Source organism: Glycine max, chromosome 2 (assembly GCF_000004515.6).
Source record: "Glycine max cultivar Williams 82 chromosome 2, Glycine_max_v4.0, whole genome shotgun sequence".
In the NCBI taxonomy this organism is placed as follows: domain Eukaryota; kingdom Viridiplantae; phylum Streptophyta; class Magnoliopsida; order Fabales; family Fabaceae; genus Glycine; species Glycine max.
In genome coordinates this window covers 6,242,334-6,260,252 of record NC_016089.4, presented here as the reverse complement: position 1 = coordinate 6,260,252, position 17,919 = coordinate 6,242,334, and the positions used below count along the sequence as shown (strand labels likewise).

The following is a 17,919-nucleotide window of genomic DNA, read 5'->3' as shown; positions in this document are numbered from 1 at the left end:
TGCTTCTAACTTGAGTGTTGGAGTGTCTCTGCACCCCACCACCGTACTGGGAGGAGCACAAGGAGGAACATCTTTGTAACAAAGTTTTGCCAAAATCGGTGGGAACATAAGGGAAAAATGAGTAAAAAAATGAGATGATTTGTTAAGTAATTTGGTAGATGAGAAAATAAAATGAAAGAAAGATAAATTTTGCTTTCCTCCTATTTGGTTTGATAGAATGTGAAAGAAAAGAAAAAAAAATATAAAATGACTTACATATCTTGAATAGAAAAGAAAATGTAATATTAATAAGGATAATTTTGTAATTATATAAAAGGGAGCTTGCTTCTCACTCCTTTTCCGTCCAAATCAGAAAGAAATACCGAATATAGTGGGGCTCATGGTTTATCTTCCTTTTATTCGTCTATTTTGGTATTCCAAACATTAGAAGAAAACATGATTGTAATATTTTCTTTCCTTTGTAATCCATTTCTCACATTTTCTTGCATTTTATACTTATACTTAAAACTTGAAAAAAAGGTCACCGTAGATAATCTCTAACTCACCACTACTTGATCTTTCTCCACGAGTGAGGAGAAAGAAAGACACTAAGTCTGGGTGGAACTCACATGACAAGTGTATCCCACCTAAACTTGATTTTTTTAATCTTTAATACACAGTGCATTCTGTGCAGTGGCCAAAGAGGATTCATGTTTAAAGACATGGTCCACAATCAATTCACCTAAAAGCTTAATGGCAATTTCTTCATTATGTATTGACTAGTATGTATCACTATAACATGTAGTTATGCCATTAACATTATTCCTGAGTAGCAGGTTCTGAATGGCTTATATTCTTGTGAGGACAAAGTACACCGAAATTGAAAGTTGGCACCTTTAATAGATACAAATGATGAGACTCAACGTGGTCTTGCAAGTAATATTGCCATGAAAGTTGCATATCCTACATGAGGAAAATTGGAAAAGGGGGAAAATAGTTCTTCACAAGACTTTATTATGCTCACAAAGAGTTGGATTCAACTAATTTCATCATATTGTTTGGTGATATGGAATAGCTGAGGATATATATAATTAAGGTTTAAATATATTAGTGATCTATGATATATATTTGAATTTTATTTTTTATCTCTAATAATTTTTTCTTTGTTTCTTCTTCTTGATATTTGAATTTTTTTTTTATTTCTATCCCTATCATTAACCAGATTTGTGATGTGTCCGATAATTTGACACATTAACCGCTTATGTATTATGTTATTAAATTAAATGTGACAGATTGATAGAATGATGGATAATAAAAAACAGACCCATCATGCATATCCTTGGGGTAGGTGGCTGTTTCCTTTACCACATTATTGTATATTCATATGTTTTCATTGAAATTGCTGGTCACACTCTACACAAATCACTTTTTCATGGGTCTCCAACGCCCTTCTTCAACCATACAGTTATGATCACTTCTCTATTCCTTTCCACTCACACCCAAAACTAGTAAAGTGTGCTCCCTTCATAATTTTGCTGCTTCCCTTTTGTTCCTTCTCTAGGCAGTGCCACATGAAGTTGGAGCTTATTTCAGCCATAAGATAGAGAAAGAAGGTCAAAGCATAGTTTTTCAAACACAACATAATAATGAAAGGTGCTTTGGGGAAAATAATGTACAGAGGGTATTTGTGGTCACCTCAATCATAAGAACCAAGGGGAACATGTACAATGATTTTAGGAATTGATTGAGATAGTGTTTGAAGCTGTGAGGATATTCTATTGGAACTACAGGACTTGAGACCATGAGATGGATGATAATACAAGTTTGGTTATTATTGTAATTTGTTGATCGGAAATGAAATACTTAAGGGTGTATTTGAATAAACAATTTAATGGAATATTTTTCTTAACTATCAAAATTAAAGTCTTTAATTTCTTGGTGAAATTTTGAGTTATTCCCACAAACTTTTGAGCCACTTATAAGATCAATCCATAGTCTAAGGTATAAAGCATGTCTGGAATAACTTAAATCCATTTTTTTCATCTGTTTTATTAAATAAAAAAATGTTTGAGTAAAGTTGTTTGTTTCGTAAGAATCAAACTCTAATTTTTCCTTACAAGTTGATTTAGTGTTGCCAGCTCACACCATTTGAATCAATAATTTAGGGCATCTGTGAATAAATAATTTAATTAATTTTTATTTAAAAAAATATCATAAAAATTATTAAATCAAATTAAAAAATATGTATATAAATAATAATTTATTCTCATAAGACTAAGGTAGTGTTATATTTTTATTTTTTACTTTTTTCTTTTAAAAAAGAAGTTGAATATAATATATTAAGATAATTATTGAACATGTAAATTAATTGACATAAAATTATTTTAATATAACATGTGATTTTAAGTTCAAAAGCTAAACTATACAAGTACATTCATGTGAATAATACATGGGGGTCTTAAATGAAACATTTTGTTAAAAAAGTAGTTTTTGAAAAAAGTTATGTACCTTAGCCTCGTTCCCTCTCTCATCCTAATCAAACGATGGAGGTCAATAAGACAATCATCATGAGATAATAAAACGGAGCTTTTCATTACACGCTTGTCAATAAGTTTTTTTTTTACAAGCGCATGTCAATAAGCTAAAATCAACGATGATAAAAAAAAAAACTAAAATCAACAAATAATATGTATTTTACTTTTATTATCACTTTTAACTAACAAAGAATATACGTTCTGTATGGATATATTTCTCAATAAATATTTATAGGAAGAAAAAAGACAAAAGATTAATCTTTTTTCATGAGTTAAAATTAACTTGTGTATAAACTAATTTCTAAAAAATATCTCACTTAAATTTTCTAAAAAATAATTTTAATTTATTTATAAGTTAATTTATTCTACCTGCTTATTTTCTTCTCTTTAACGTTTGTTGATAAATTTTTCTACAAGAGTCATAATAAAACTTCGTAAAAAATCAATCTTCAAATGTTCCTAACCAAATAACTTCATTAATCTTCACAATTGAACTTATTGAGCTAAGTTAAAAAAAAAAAAAAAAAACTTATTAGAAAGCCATAAATTTCTTTCTTAAACATAACTAGACACCTTTTGAAAATTAGGCAGCATAACACGGGGGTGTTTCGGTTGATAAGAGACCAAAGGCCATTTGGCAGTGTGCAACTGGAGTGAGGACAAAGGGCCTGTTAATTCATAAGCAGTAGTTCCTTCTGTTTCTGTCTCCTTTTTTCTCTTCGTTGTATGAAACTGCTTCTTTCTTTCAACATCATTCATTTTCAAATCATCCAACAACTGAGCCACCTTAAGATTCATAATGCTCATCATTTACATATTGGCGGTGCATGCATTTACGTTTTGTGTCAAATCCACTCCTCCAGCCTTGTGGCAATTCAAATTGCATATTAGTTCACTTGCGTCTTCATAATATTAATTAATTTGTGAGCATCATTATCAAACTCTATAATTAACTCTAAATTTTTATGAGTTTAAAAGTCTATTTGGTTCATACGGGTTAAATCGCAAACTCATTTTATGGTAGACTCATAGTGAATTAGGTGGACTCAGACCAAACTCACGCAAACTCATTTAGGCCGAATCATGCAGCCTGAAAAACAAAAAAAAATTGAAACTCATTTAGAGAATTAGGGTAACTATTTTTCGATCCCTTTTGTTTCTTCATTTGTTTCCTCTCTGTCTCCCAATTTGTTCATGTTCTCCAATCCCTAAAACAACCCAGAAACACCAAGATTCACGGTGAGTTCTAGACACGAGACGTGGGACACGAGTTTGGTGATTCGATTGTGAAGGTTGAGCACCAGACATGAATTTGGTGGTTCACATAAGGTTTGAAGGCCTAAGCTCGAGATGCAACTTCACCAATCAGGACGAGCCCAAGCTACGCGTTCTCCAATCACCTCTGGTTCACCTAATTTTCTTTTATTTAATATTTTCTATATTATTTTATTTGATATATTTTTTTTTGTATTTTTTATATTTTATTTAATATTTTCTATATTTTTCCTAATATTAAGGATTTTTTTTTAATTATAATACATTCCAACGAGTTCGACTTTAAAGTTGTACATATAACTACAACTTCATTTTATTAGTGCTTCCATTATAGAAAATATATTAAATAAAATAATATAAAATATTAAACAAAAAAATATACAAAAATATAGAAAATATTAAATAAAACTAAAAATAATATACAAAGTTGTATATTTAAATTAATATTTTATTTTTAGTTTAATTTAATATTTTCTATATTGTTTTATTTAATATGTTATATATTTTTTCATTTAATATTTTCTTAATTTTTTATATTATTTTATTTAATATATTTTTTATAAATGAATCACTAATAAAATAAAGTTGTAGCTATATGTACGACCTTAAAGTCGAGTTCGTTGGAATGTGCGCCAATCAGAAAAAAATTTCTTAACATTGGGAAAAGTATACAAAATATTAAATAAAATATAGAAAAAGAAAAAAATATAGAAAATATTAAATAAAATAATAGATGAAAATATTAAATAAAACCAAAAAATAAAAATATCAATTTAAATAAAATTATTTACTATTTTAGACTTCAAAGTTGAATTAAAAAAATTAAGAAGTCATAAAAAATTTTACGACTTCACTAAAAAAACAAAAATCATAAAATGATCTACAACTTTAAACTATGAAATTATAGAATATCCTACTATTTATCCCTTTATTTATTTAAAATTTATCCTCGTTTAATAATTTAGAAAAAAAGTTACCCCTAAAGATTCATGTCCTAGCTGATAATGCTTACATCTCCCTTCTTTTGTCTTTTTCAATGCATCCTAATTACTTTTAATATTACTGTAAATAAAATACTTTAAAATACATTAAGATTTATATCATAGACAACAAAATTCTTGTTAAACTACCATAACTATATATTTAAGATTTAAATTCAAAATTACTAATTTAAATAAAATAAATTTATGTCATTAAAATAAAATAAATTTTCTATATCTTACTTCAAAACTCAAACAAAAATCTTTTATAAGAAATGAATACTGAATTTAATTTTAGATTGATCATTTTATGGAATAAAATGAAATATTATTAAATAAAATATCTTTTATATTCAATGAAAGTAAATAATATAAAAATATATAATTCTGTAAGCAATGCATTGTATGTATTCAAATATCAATTATTTAATAGGAGTACACCGATACAGTAAAGCATTTTTATATTATGGTTCAAAAATAAATTATTATACGATTAATAATTGTTAATTTTATACTTAAAATGCTTTCTAATTATTTAATAATATAATTTTTTCTATTGACATGTATATCCAAATTAAACTAATAAATTTATATGATATTAGAAAAACAATTTATTATTTTATAGTTTACAATGTTATATTTACATAGTGATCTAGGCAAAGAAAGGATAGAGAATAGTTTTGTTATTTTTAATGTGTATTTATCCTTAAAAATTTGATAAAATATATATCAAAATAACACTGTTATAATTTATCCCTAAAAATAAAAACCAGATATAATTGAACCTAAATTTAAGAAATGCAAAGGCAACTTATCCTAATTAACGAATGGAAAACCCATGTGTCCGTACGTAGTTCCTTTGGACCACATGCAAATGAAGTTTGAAGGTGCTCAAAATAAAAAATGGAGTAAGTTAAAAAGGATTTTCAAAGAATCTAAGACTGCCATGCCTCTACCAGTCTGTGCTTGTTCTGGCTGATGCATCTTCAGATTGAGAGGATTGCAAACTAAAAAAAGGTACTGCAAATATCCCTCCATTGCCTAAAGGAGACACTCTTAATATTTTTTTTTTCTTCTTTCTGTAATTATGAAAGAGAAGAAAAAATTACAAATTGCTCTCATTATGATTGTTTGGGGCTACTTAAGTTGAAAAAACTATTTTTTATTAATGCTAAAAAAATATTGCATTTTTTATTTTAAATACTTATACAGAAAACAATAAAATAAATATTATTTTTAATATTATATTCGAATAAAATATAAAACAAAAAAAAATAACAATGTTATAATTATATTTGAAAACAACAACGAAAATTTTATTCTTATCATAAACAAGCCTTATTGTTTATTTTCGTTTTACTGTTCAGTGTCCTTTTGGAATAACTTGTTTCTTACTAAAATTGTCTTTAATGGAATAAATATATTTTTAATTTTCAACAAAAGAGTAGGTTTTGATTTTAGTTCTTTTTTTATTTCTAAAATAAAATAATTATTTTTGGTCCTATTATGTGGCATTCTTACTTTTAACTCATAGGCTCGTATGCGTATGGTATTATATTCAAAAACATTTTGTGAACATAGTCCAAGTGTCTGTATAGTCGATGAATTGTTATATAATGAGGAATTCAACAGTAATAGTCTCATTCATAAGGATATTCCAATCCATGGGATTAAACAATTGCTAGGGTTGATCATGTTGATAGGTGATCTAAAATGAGCCACAAACTCTCAACCATTAGATTAATTTTATTTCATGGATCATATTTTACATGTTTTGCACAACATTACTCCTCCCCCAACTCTCTTTCTTGCAATTGCTACCTCTGATCAGCTTTCACCTGGAGGAACTGGTGGAGGGGAGCAAGAATCTGGTGTGAACAATCCTATGTTATTAGATTAAACAATGACCAATTGTATAAAATGAAATTCATCCTATCAATCAATATTAAAAAAAATTCTCCTTATGATTTATTTCTAACACTTAAAAATTGTGGTGTTACAAATGCAAACAAGAAATATGCAAAGGAAGAAAAACAACCATCCAAGCAAGAGTTCAGTCAATTGATTCTACCCTTTTACTTTTAGCCCAAAAATAAAGAGATTTTTTTACAAAGGTCTTGTAAAATATTTTACTATCATATCGAACAATTACTTTACTTATTTAGCAAAAAAAAAAAACAATTACTTTACTCTATCGTTATCATTATTTTCATGACAAAAGGACGAAGACACGAGATAATAAAGGGAGCATAAAGATGAATTGATGTTATGGAGGTAAACATGGTAATGTAAAACGAGAGATGTTGATTGGTGAGTGTGTGCATGAGACAGGGATGTTAACTTTCTCGCCGATTGATTTTTGAAAATTTGATTTGCTTTCTTTTGCCTTTATCTGCCGACAAAAACTCAGAGGGCCATAAAGAGAGAAAGAGAGAGCATTTAGACAGTGTTGAGCTGTGTGACATGTAACACCAAACTCACTCAAACTTACCTTTGTTTTTCTCCTTTTTCTCAGTTTCATTCTCTTGCTCGTGGACATGGATGTTTGCCGAAATGTATCAGTTTCTTCAAGTGAGTGTCAGCAAGAGCTTCCCACCCTTGATGACCTTTTCTCTCATCAGAACACGGTTAGTGTGTTTGGGCCTCTTCATTCTACCTTTCTATACTTTTCTGCTTTTGGCACTTATTTGATACAATTTTCTTGCCTTCCTACTTGTTTCCAAGTTATACAACTTGGTTTTCCTTGAAAACCCCTCCTCCCCTTTTGGTTTTTTAAATTTTAAGTGATGAAGTGATTCTTTTATGTATGTAAACATATGAACAAAATTTAGATACAGTTTCTTTCTTAAGTGTTGTTTGCATCATTCTTTATTTTTGTGTAACAAAGGTTTGCTTTTAAAAAGATTAAGTGGATTTTACTAAAAGGAAACTCCAATTCTGATTGAAAAACTGCACAAATAACACTTTAAGAAGCTGTTTTTAAGTTTTTGTCCTTAATAAACTTTGCAAACTACTTTATAAAGTTTCAGTATTTATTGGTGTGTGTATATATAAGTGTTTTATATGCTGCCTTGTGTGGATTGTTCCAACTAAATTTGGTACCAAAAAATGTCAGCAGGAAGTGGATTTTGGCCTGGAATGGTTATCAGTGTTTGTGGAAGACTGTTTCTCTAGTAGGCCAAGCTGCCTCTTGGCACCTGGTGGTGTTCAAACCACAAGCACTAGCACAAGCACCAAGCCTTCTTCAGGCACTATATTGCAAAGACCCCAACAATTAAGTCATCACTGTCCTTTGCAGAATTTTGCTGTGCCAGGGAAAGCAAGGAGCAAGAGAAAGAGAAAGAGGCTTTCAGCCCCTAGAACAACAAAACACACCCTAAGCACATGGTCGCAACATTTCAGCACACAGAATGATGGGGTGAGTTCTGACCCTCCTCTTTTGAAACAAGCTTATTGGTTGGCTGATAGTGAACTCATTGTGCCTAAGAAGAAGGATGTTGAGCAAGAAGAGGAGGAGGGGGTTGTTGTGGTTGTGAAGAAGGAGAAATTGGGGGATTATTGTGATCATGATGAGGGTGATGAAATTAACAATAATAATAGTAATAATGATGATAATGTGCAGCACCCAATTCCAAGAAGGTGCACACATTGTCTGGCTCAGAGGACCCCACAGTGGAGGGCAGGACCATTGGGTCCAAAGACACTATGCAATGCATGTGGGGTGAGGTTCAAGTCTGGAAGGTTGTTGCCAGAGTATAGGCCAGCCAAGAGCCCTACTTTTGTAAGCTATTTGCATTCCAATTCACACAAGAAAGTCATGGAGATGAGAATGGGTGTTGTTGGTGTTTTTTCTACAGACAACAACAAGTAGTGAAAGTTCATGTGTTACTATATACCATGGTTTTTAAATTGCAGTCCGCAACCATAATTGTGACTACAACTCAGGCTATTTTGACACTCTGCTATCGCATCATGACCACATCAGTCGCACTTTCCCGTAATTGTCTACAATGTAAAGGTTTTTCTTGCTTACAATTTAAAACCATGATATATACTTTTCATTTATTTCAAAAGTACTAATACAAGTGCAGATTATAGCTTGTAATATACAAGGAAGAAATTTTGTTTTTTAATTTCACCATTTTTACTCATGGCTATTATACTCAAGTATAGTTTTCCTATGTTATAATCCAATTATCCAAAGTTGTACACACAAATTACAATCCAAAGTTAAAAACATGCTAAGTATTCAAAGCATGTTCAATTAGTCTACATTCTCAGAGGAATTAGATATAATATTTTGCATATGTATAACAGGTGAAAGGATGATTTAATATCCATTTTTATATAATAGCATGGTATCATGCAAAATAACATGCTATACATATCCAAAGTTCAAAGCATGCTTGTAAATATCATGCATGTTCTTATAAAGAATGTCTAATTGAAATAAGCCTTTGGTCTTAACTCTTGTCTATATAGTGGTGCATACCCACACTTTTGTTGCTTTCTTGTATTTTTCCAATATTTCACCATTTTCCTAATTTTGGTCTTTTTGTGCTTTGAAATTTCCATGTCAACATCATGAATTTTATTCCATTCAGTATCATATGCTTTCACAACAAGCACGTGAGGGTGTGCCTATTTGTTCAAATTTTGCAGTTGGCATGCACTATCCCCCTCCATTACGATATCCACATGCTCGTGACTTTTAATTTCACTATACTTTCAACTAAGAATAAAAGGAATAAAAGGAAGGTGGTGAAAAGAATTCCGCAACTTTAATTTCACTGTTTTCTTTTGCACTCGGTTTATTGATTCTTGTTTGAAAATGGGTATAGGAAACGGGCTTTTCAAGAAACTCTTGTCCTTATGACCATATCTGGAGAAAGACTGAATTTTCTCTATGAGCGTGGAAGGTTAAACTCTTTTATTTTTAAAACTTTATTCCTAAACATAGTTTAAGTGTAATGATTTGGTTTTCCTATTAAAAACATTTTCTGCCTTTTATTTTTGAATAGAAGCACTTTGCTTGTAAAGGTTATGGGTGCGTTTGTTTCTTAAGAAAAATCACTTTTTTTTAATAAAAAAAGCACTTATTACAATTTTTTGCACGTTTGTTTAAACTTATTCAAAAAGCAAAAGCAAAAAATAAGCTAAAATCTGCTTATTTTAATAAGATACTTGGAGTTGCTAATAAAAAAAGCAGACGCGGAAGCAACTTTCTTAAAAACACGGGGTTTAATGAAAATATTGGACACAACCTATTTGATTCTTGCATCTAACAGCTTTAGATTTGATTCCTCTAAATTAAGTAAAATCAATAATTTTATTAGTTGATAAATTAACCTAACAATTGATATTCCAACATATTTATGATTTATTTTCACACATGTATGTAATATTCATTGTTGATTTTCATTTCAATGACTAAGTGTGTTTGTAATCACACTTTCAAGCACATTCAACATAATTCTCTTAAGAGGAAGCTTTGGCGTCAACGTGACTCAACGCCAAATCAAACACAACCAAAGAACATGCTTAGTTAACGTAGGAGATGATTCTAATGTACTTTTGTCAAAGCAATCATCTGTTATTTTTCCGTTCAACTGTATGGAAATTCGTGCTATTAATGCTTCAATGGTTAAGCAAATATGTACTAGGATTATTTACGTTATTCTCTAAAATAAATTGCTCATTTTAGAGGAATTAGATATAGTAATGATTTGCATATATATAGCAGGGGAAAGCATGCTTTAATATCCATCTTTATATAAATAGCATGGTATTTTCCTATACATGTGAGGACAGCAAAACTAGATCACAAAATAAAAAGTCAAATGCATTAGAGGCTTAAGAGCAACTTCCGGCCTTTACCAGCCATACGCTTACCATCCGAGATCTAAAATGCTCAACTCTATAAAATTCTTTATTAAACGAATCTTTAAACTATAATATCATCCAGAGTATAACCAAGTACAACAACTGATGAAAATATCTATAATAGCGCCTATAATAATGTATGTACAAGATCCTACAAAAATAGAATGAAGGGTAGTAGAGTGACAAACAAGAAAGCTACTATTTGGGGCCTCAAAGAAGAGGACAAGGAAGGATTTATCTGAACAATAAAATTGCAAGTAGGTGTTGAAATATTGCTTGTTGTAAGCCTTGCCAAGCCTTCAAAATTGCAGGCCATGTAATTCTGATCCTGTGTCTGGTAGTACATATTAAATGCATATGAGGCATTTCCATTGGCATCCAAGTTGTTGCAAGAAGAACCATATCCAAGTGCAGTGCAATCAGCAAGGGTGCAAGCATAGTTTATATTATCAGCAAGTTTGCTTAGGTCCTGTGCATCAGGGTTAAACATGCACCAATTTGGCTCAAGATAGTGCACATTTTGAGCACCAACTAGTACCTTCTTTTGGCCTTTTCCAGAAAGGTCCATTGGAAACTTGGGCTTCCCATCATACCCAAAAATACCCCAATGTCTCTCAAAGTTCCCTGGGGCAATGTTCTTGGCATCCTCATCAATGAGCCCAAATAGGTAAACTTCAATAAATCCTGGCCTAAGCGGGGTCCCTTTATTCATTGCAAGCCTTGGTAGAAGCCCATTGTAGAACCTAAAAGCATTTCCTACATTAGCATTTTTGTCACCATCTGTGGGCCACCCTACCTCTCCTACCAAAACTGGCATGTTCCCATACCCTACTTTTTTTAGGGCAGAGACCAAGGTGTCAAAATTTGCATCAAAGACATTGGTGTATGAAACCCCATTATCAATTATGGGATTGGCCACACCATCAAAGAAGGCATAGTCAAAGGGGAAATTGTCATTCCCATAGAGGCTCAAGAAGGGGTAAATGTTGACTGTGAATGGTGCTTTGTTCTTTGCCAAAAATTGCACTATTTGGGTCATAAGGTCACTTATATCAGGCCTAAATATTCCTGCTGAGGGCACAGGACTGTTCGGTGGAGACTCGTACACATCAGCATTTAAGGGTACTGTGGCCTTTATGGAGTCCCCTAGGCCTGCATCATTGAGTGCATTTTGAATGTTCTGTAATGCAGGGAGGGTGATGTTCAAGAATGAACCATTGTAGGATTTTAAAAATGGCTCGTTCCCAACTGCTACATACCTGTGAAAGAATAGAGATGGAGGGCAAAGCAAAATAAAACAATCACTTAGTTCGGAAAGAAACATTTAACTCCAAATTATGGAATCCATATATAAAACAATATGCACAATTCATTGTATGCCTAAATCAAAAATCAAAATTGAGAAAATGGCTTTCAGTATTCCTTCAAGAACCAATGTTTTCTACTTATCAAAGATGTGAAGGAAAAAGTGAAATAAGTTTTCTCAATATTATTTTTTCAAAGTGTAAATTTTAAATTAATTTTCTAATTACAAAAGGAATATCTAGTACAGATCTAAGTAGTAGAATCGGCCAATTAAAATTGACTTTCAAAACATTCTCAAAAGAAGGCACTCCACAAGTACCAAAAAAGGAGAATCTATATTTAGAAAAGGTACTACTTGAGTTCACTTTTCTGTGTCTCCTTAGAACCAGATTCAGTATAGTCAAATTTGCATGCAATCATACAGTACTTAAATTTTTAACCATTTGATGAAGATCACACGGTTAAATGTGTATTAAATTTTATGTACCGAAATAAAATATGTGATTTTCATCTGATGATTCCAAATTACTGAACATGGGGGGAGTGCCTGAAAAATTAAATGTTCAGAATCCAAATCCTCCTTTCCACATTATTTCGGATCTAGATTCCCCGGCATTCCCGCCTTCAGTTAATCATAACAATTAAATATAGATCGGACTACTCATATTTTATCTCTATAAATTTAATTTAAAATATCAACATTCATTTAAAGGCTCTAATTCATGAATGTGTGAATGCAGAGAATCTATTTCCCATCACTTCCTATCCTCCCTAAACTCAAACACAAGCAGGGCACAAAACTTTCTTTTCTCATATCAATGTTATTTGATCACACAGGACCTCACAGATTCTTCATAAGCTAAGCTAAAATAGGCCATACATATCAAGAAGCCAAATCAAAGCAAGGATCCAAACTAACTACAAAAACAAGAAATCACATAAACACAGATCAGATCCATGATTCAAATATTAAACACCTGCATACTTACATTTTACTCTCCCTCAAGTTTAAAAACATCCCACATTCACAAATTGACACCCTTAAATGTCAATTAAAAACAAAGAAAAAAAAGTTGAAAGTAAGTAGAGTGGCTCACTTGATGTTAACTCCACCCCTGAAGTTGTACCGAGTGACATTCTTCTTGACCCACTGCAAAGCACGATCATAGTCATTCATCTCAGCAAGTTGGTTATTGGGAATGGCAACCATGACTTCAATCCCAGAGCCAGATAGAGCACTCATGCTAGACTCATCTGCATCAAACAGCTTCACCTTCTGAATCCCATTGTCCTTCAACATCTCAACCACTGTGTCTGCCCTCAACTGGTGTGTGGCTTGAGTCCCCCAATTCACCCCAAGCCCTGCCACACACCAACCCATCACACCAATCATCATAACCCATCTAAAAAACCAACCTTTTCCCATTATCACCATCACCCCCATAAGATAATAACAAAAGGGTACAAGTACTATTTATTTGCTCTTTGAAAAAGGTTTTTGGGTGGACTCGCAGTATCCCAGTGGAAATCAAAGACTAATCCTTCGAGATAATGAAAGGTATGTGACAAGTGAAGGTGGGGCTTTAGGAAAGAAAAATTTAAAACAGTTTTTTCTTTCACCCCCACAATGAATAAGAATGAGTTGGCGAATTTGAAAGAATTTTAATTAATTTGAGACTTTAATGTGATGACTGTTTTTCTTTAATTTGCTTCTCTTATCAACCTCTGTTGAAGTTTGAACAGTGTAAACCGCCAAAAGTTCTGCCTACTAATATATAATAATATAAATCTACGAGTTTTTGGCTGATCCTTATTCGTTAGTTCTATTGTTTATTGAAAAGCTAAAACCAGAGGAACAAGAAAAATAAAGTTTCTTTGTTTCCTATATTTTTCTAGAAAACATAGGGGAGAAAATGAGATTGGAATATGAGAAAAAAAATTGAAAATTGTCAAGAAAGGTCGGTTGAATTTGAATGAAAATATTGTTCTATAGTATGCCCAAGTGAAGAAAGACAAGAGTATTAATTACCTCCATAAATTGTTTGTGATTGGGGGGTAAGGTCGCAGCTAATTGTGGATCTAGAGAAAGTTCAAATGAATGGTATGGTGTGAAAATAAATGTAATTAAATGAATGGTATGGTAAGAAAAAAATGGAAGATTGAATTGCTGGAAAAGAAAGATATTGTAAAGAAAGTGATTGGTTTTGCTTATTTGGGAAAAGGAAGAGAAGAGAGGCTTAGCTTTGTTTTGTGTCGGTTTTGGATGAAAGATGTGAGATACTAACACGAGCTTGTGTTGATGTTATTTGTTGTGTGAAGTGTGAAATGGAAAGTGGACTTTAGACAGAGAAGAGGTGCCTTGTGGTGGGTGCTTCGGTTTCTTCTATGTATAGAAAAACCATGTCAGTTTGTCACGGTTTCCAAAATAAATTAATTTATATACGGGGTTAAGAAATATTGATATTTAAGGTACAAATTTATGTTAGTGCATTTAAATTGTTATTTTTTTGCTGAATTTTTTTTATTACTATTACTACAATTTTTTATTTGTATAAATATATAATGATGACCTAGAAAATTAAACTTAAGTTTTCATGTGTATGCTACTCTCGTTACTACTAGACTGACTCTACATGATTAGTATCACTAAAAATGTTTATTACTTTTTTTCAGAAAGGATGATAATTTTTTAATTTTTATTATCTAAAACAATAACGGTTAATTTTCTTTTTCTCACGTATTATATATATATATATATATATATATATATATATATATATATATTGATTTCTGTTTCTCCTATTTTTTCTTTCTTTCTTTAGACGAAACATTTTCTTTTTAATTTCACTCAATCTATTCAAGTTTATTATTAGAATTATTGAAGGTTGACTCTAATTTTGGATAGACTGAAGAAAGATAAGTAAATCATATTTTTTTATCCGTAACAATTAAAGAAAATAAGGAGAAAAAATCAGGTGAAAAAAAGATAAAAGAGAAAATAAGAATAGCGTTTGTTATCAAAGTCAAACAAGCAAGCGTTAAGTTTGAGCTGTTGTATATATATATATATACTGGTCTACATGTTCATGATTGAAACGACAATAACTGAAATCAAATTGCAAAATACTTTGACAAGTATTTTATATATTATAAAATATTTATTGATGCATAAAAAATTTAAATATATGATAAAAGAATTTTAAAATATCAAATTAACGATGGTAAAAAAATATAATAAAATCAGAATTATAATTTTATTCATAAATATTACTTTTCTAATAATTTATAATGTCTTATTGTATTAAATTTTAATTAAAAATAAGAATTAGTTAACAATTTATAAAAATTAAATAATTAAATTCAGAAAAAATTAATTAATATATTGTGTAATTATTTATAAATATTTAATTAACTTGAGACTTTTTAAAAGTTAATATATATTTATGACTTTCAATATGAATATTAAAAAAAAATTTAAAATTTTGATAATATTTTAATAAATGAATTATAATTCTTATAACAATTTATAAATATTATATTAAATAAATAATTTATGTTTGTTTTCCATAAGTATTCTCGTTCAAAAAAGCAAATTTGTTTAAGATAATATTGATAATTAAATATGGGTACCTAAGTACCTTTATCTGCAGAAATTTAAGCATTATTAGACTTAACACTTGTTTTTTTTAAGTTAGACCCCACTCTTGTTAATATTGAATAAAGAAATTTAAGTATTAGTTAAAAAAATTAGTTGTATAATTAATTTTAGAAAAATATTAATTTAATTTAGTATAGAAACCTTTAAAATTAGAGTTGGCCTAAGGGAAAGGCTAATAAAGTCCATGCGTTAGACCTCTCAAAATTAATTTACGTATTAATATTTTAAGAAAATAATAATTACTTGATTCCTTTCTCAAAAAATAATAATTACTTGATTAAAGATAGTATTAGTCTATTCAGAGCAACTATATGTTTTTTAACCAAAAAAGGCCTAAGTGTTAAATCAACAGTAATTTTAATTTCCTTTAAAAAAACAATAATTATAATTAAATTGATGTACATGCATAAAAAATTGTGTAATTTTATACTCCTTCAATTCCCTCATAAAATAAATACAACATTAAAAAAAATCATCACAAAATAAGTGTTATATTTAACTTTCAAAGTAACATTAATTTCTCTTTTCTACCGATACTCTTAATAAATATCACTTTAATTTTTTAATTTTACTTATTTTGAGACGAGAAACTAAATTTTAATAGTTACTCTATTAATTAATGTCCATAAATTCCTGTTTTACTTTCTAACGTGACTCCCTTCTTTATTTTTATTTTTTTTTCTGTAGTGAATCTCTTCTTTAGGGAATAGTGTTATGATCTCTATTCTTTTCAACTTTTTCTAAAGAAGTTAAAAAGAGTCAATAAGGTGATAGACTTCATCCTATAAGATTACAATTAATATAGAGTTATAAGTTGGTGTCAATATTTTTTTTTGTTTTGTACATGTTAATTTTATGTGATTTTTTTAGTTGTTTCCCATTTTATATTTTTAACTTCTTTTGGTAATTCAGAATCTAATTTTGTAAATATAATTAAGTTAAAACCTAAAAGTATCTTAATTTATGTATTATAATAATTTAATTTAATAAAGGATTTTGTATACCAAAAAAGTTTGGAAGATAATCTATTAATAAAAATATAAATATTTTAATAAAATAGTATCCAACCTGAAAATCAGTTTATACTTATCTAAATCCAACTTAAAAAATCATATATGATTTAGTGTTTATTTTATTTAGAATTTAATATAATTAATAAAGAATTTTGTATACCATTATTAGTTCATATATTATTTACTCTAATAGTCTAATTGCATAAATATAAAACAAAAATAAAAAGTACATAAAAACATGTACAAGTATAATTATTTGATTTTAATAAAAGATGGTTCAATTAAAAAATTAGCACAATAGGTTGGATTTTTTTATTGATGCTATCGATGCTCTCCTGCGGTCAGGTGGTCGGTGAACTCAGACAGCCGTCCTTGCACCATTACCGGTATGCATGGGAAGTCCCCCTTGAATATTGTGTTAAGAGTTTTATTTTTTATTTTTTAATTGGAATGTTAAGAGTTTATTTTAAGTAATTAAAAATCTATTTATATAAAAAAACTTAAATATTATAAATATTATATTTCTGCGTATGTTATTCAATGCATATTTTTTAATAATTTTTTCACTTTTAATTGTTTAAAATTATCGCTAAAGACTAATACAAATAAGCAATTTTTTTTACTACATTTGCATGACTTTCTTATCAGAGTGAAAATAAAAAACAATTTACTCAAAATGTGAAATATGAGAACAATTTGTCCAAGATAAAAAATAATTTACCCAAAATGTGCAATATGAGAACAATGTATCCAAAATAAAGAATAATTTACCCAAAAACTACCTAGTATAGTGAAAAAGTCACATTTGCATATATGCATAGTCATTCAACTCCACCTTTTTGCTACATTCCATTTCACTTAATTTGCTCCAACATTTGTTTGTCCATAGAATATGAGTAATGCATAACAACACATTTGGCCAATTGGTCATTCCAAGGATCGATGAGTTGTTGAAGCCTTGCTTTCTAGGCTCAAGGCTATGGGGTTAATGTAGACAAACACCCAAACCCCTTTTGTTCTTTTGCCTTTCAAGCTCTGAGTTGGGTGGTTATGGACTCTCCTAAATTCTAGGTCGAATTCTCAGTTCAACTTAAAAATTATCATGGATCGAGCTTACGGCCACCAAGCACTATTGTTTATAACTTACTGAATTAAACAATCAAACAAGAGACTATTGTTTTTTTCAATTGACCCTTAATGTTTATAACTTATTGAATTAAAGGTATCCTCTTATAAACTCACTTGTAATACAAAAAAGATAAAACACTGCTTTAAACTAAACATAACAGTAT

General features: G+C 29.8%; 2 protein-coding genes across 4 annotated transcripts; one reads left to right on the top strand and one right to left on the bottom strand.

Moving 5' to 3' along the window:
- The first annotated feature begins 7,016 nt into the window (after positions 1-7,016).
- On the top strand, positions 7,017-8,904 carry LOC100783976 (GATA transcription factor 2). 2 transcript variants are annotated; one of them, XM_003518166.5, is made up of 2 exons: positions 7,017-7,395; positions 7,887-8,904. In XM_003518166.5, the coding sequence occupies exons 1-2, from the start codon at positions 7,306-7,308 to the stop codon at positions 8,637-8,639; spliced, it is 843 nt and encodes a 280-aa protein (XP_003518214.1). In that variant the 5' UTR covers positions 7,017-7,305; the 3' UTR covers positions 8,640-8,904. The 2 variants fall into 2 exon arrangements, with proteins under 2 accessions (XP_003518214.1, XP_006574751.1); XM_006574688.3 differs by having other exon boundaries at positions 7,064-7,395; positions 7,884-8,904.
- A 1,772-nt stretch (positions 8,905-10,676) lies between these two features.
- On the bottom strand, positions 10,677-14,317 carry LOC100788417 (glucan endo-1,3-beta-glucosidase 8). 2 transcript variants are annotated; one of them, XM_041011384.1, is made up of 3 exons: positions 13,986-14,317; positions 13,054-13,318; positions 10,677-11,910 (listed from the first exon to the last, which is right to left on the bottom strand). In XM_041011384.1, the coding sequence occupies exons 2-3, from the start codon at positions 13,254-13,256 to the stop codon at positions 10,803-10,805; spliced, it is 1,311 nt and encodes a 436-aa protein (XP_040867318.1). In that variant the 5' UTR covers positions 13,257-13,318; positions 13,986-14,317; the 3' UTR covers positions 10,677-10,802. The 2 variants fall into 2 exon arrangements, with proteins under 2 accessions (XP_040867318.1, XP_006574750.1); XM_006574687.4 differs by having other exon boundaries at positions 13,054-14,281.
- Between the last annotated feature and the right edge of the window lie 3,602 nt (positions 14,318-17,919).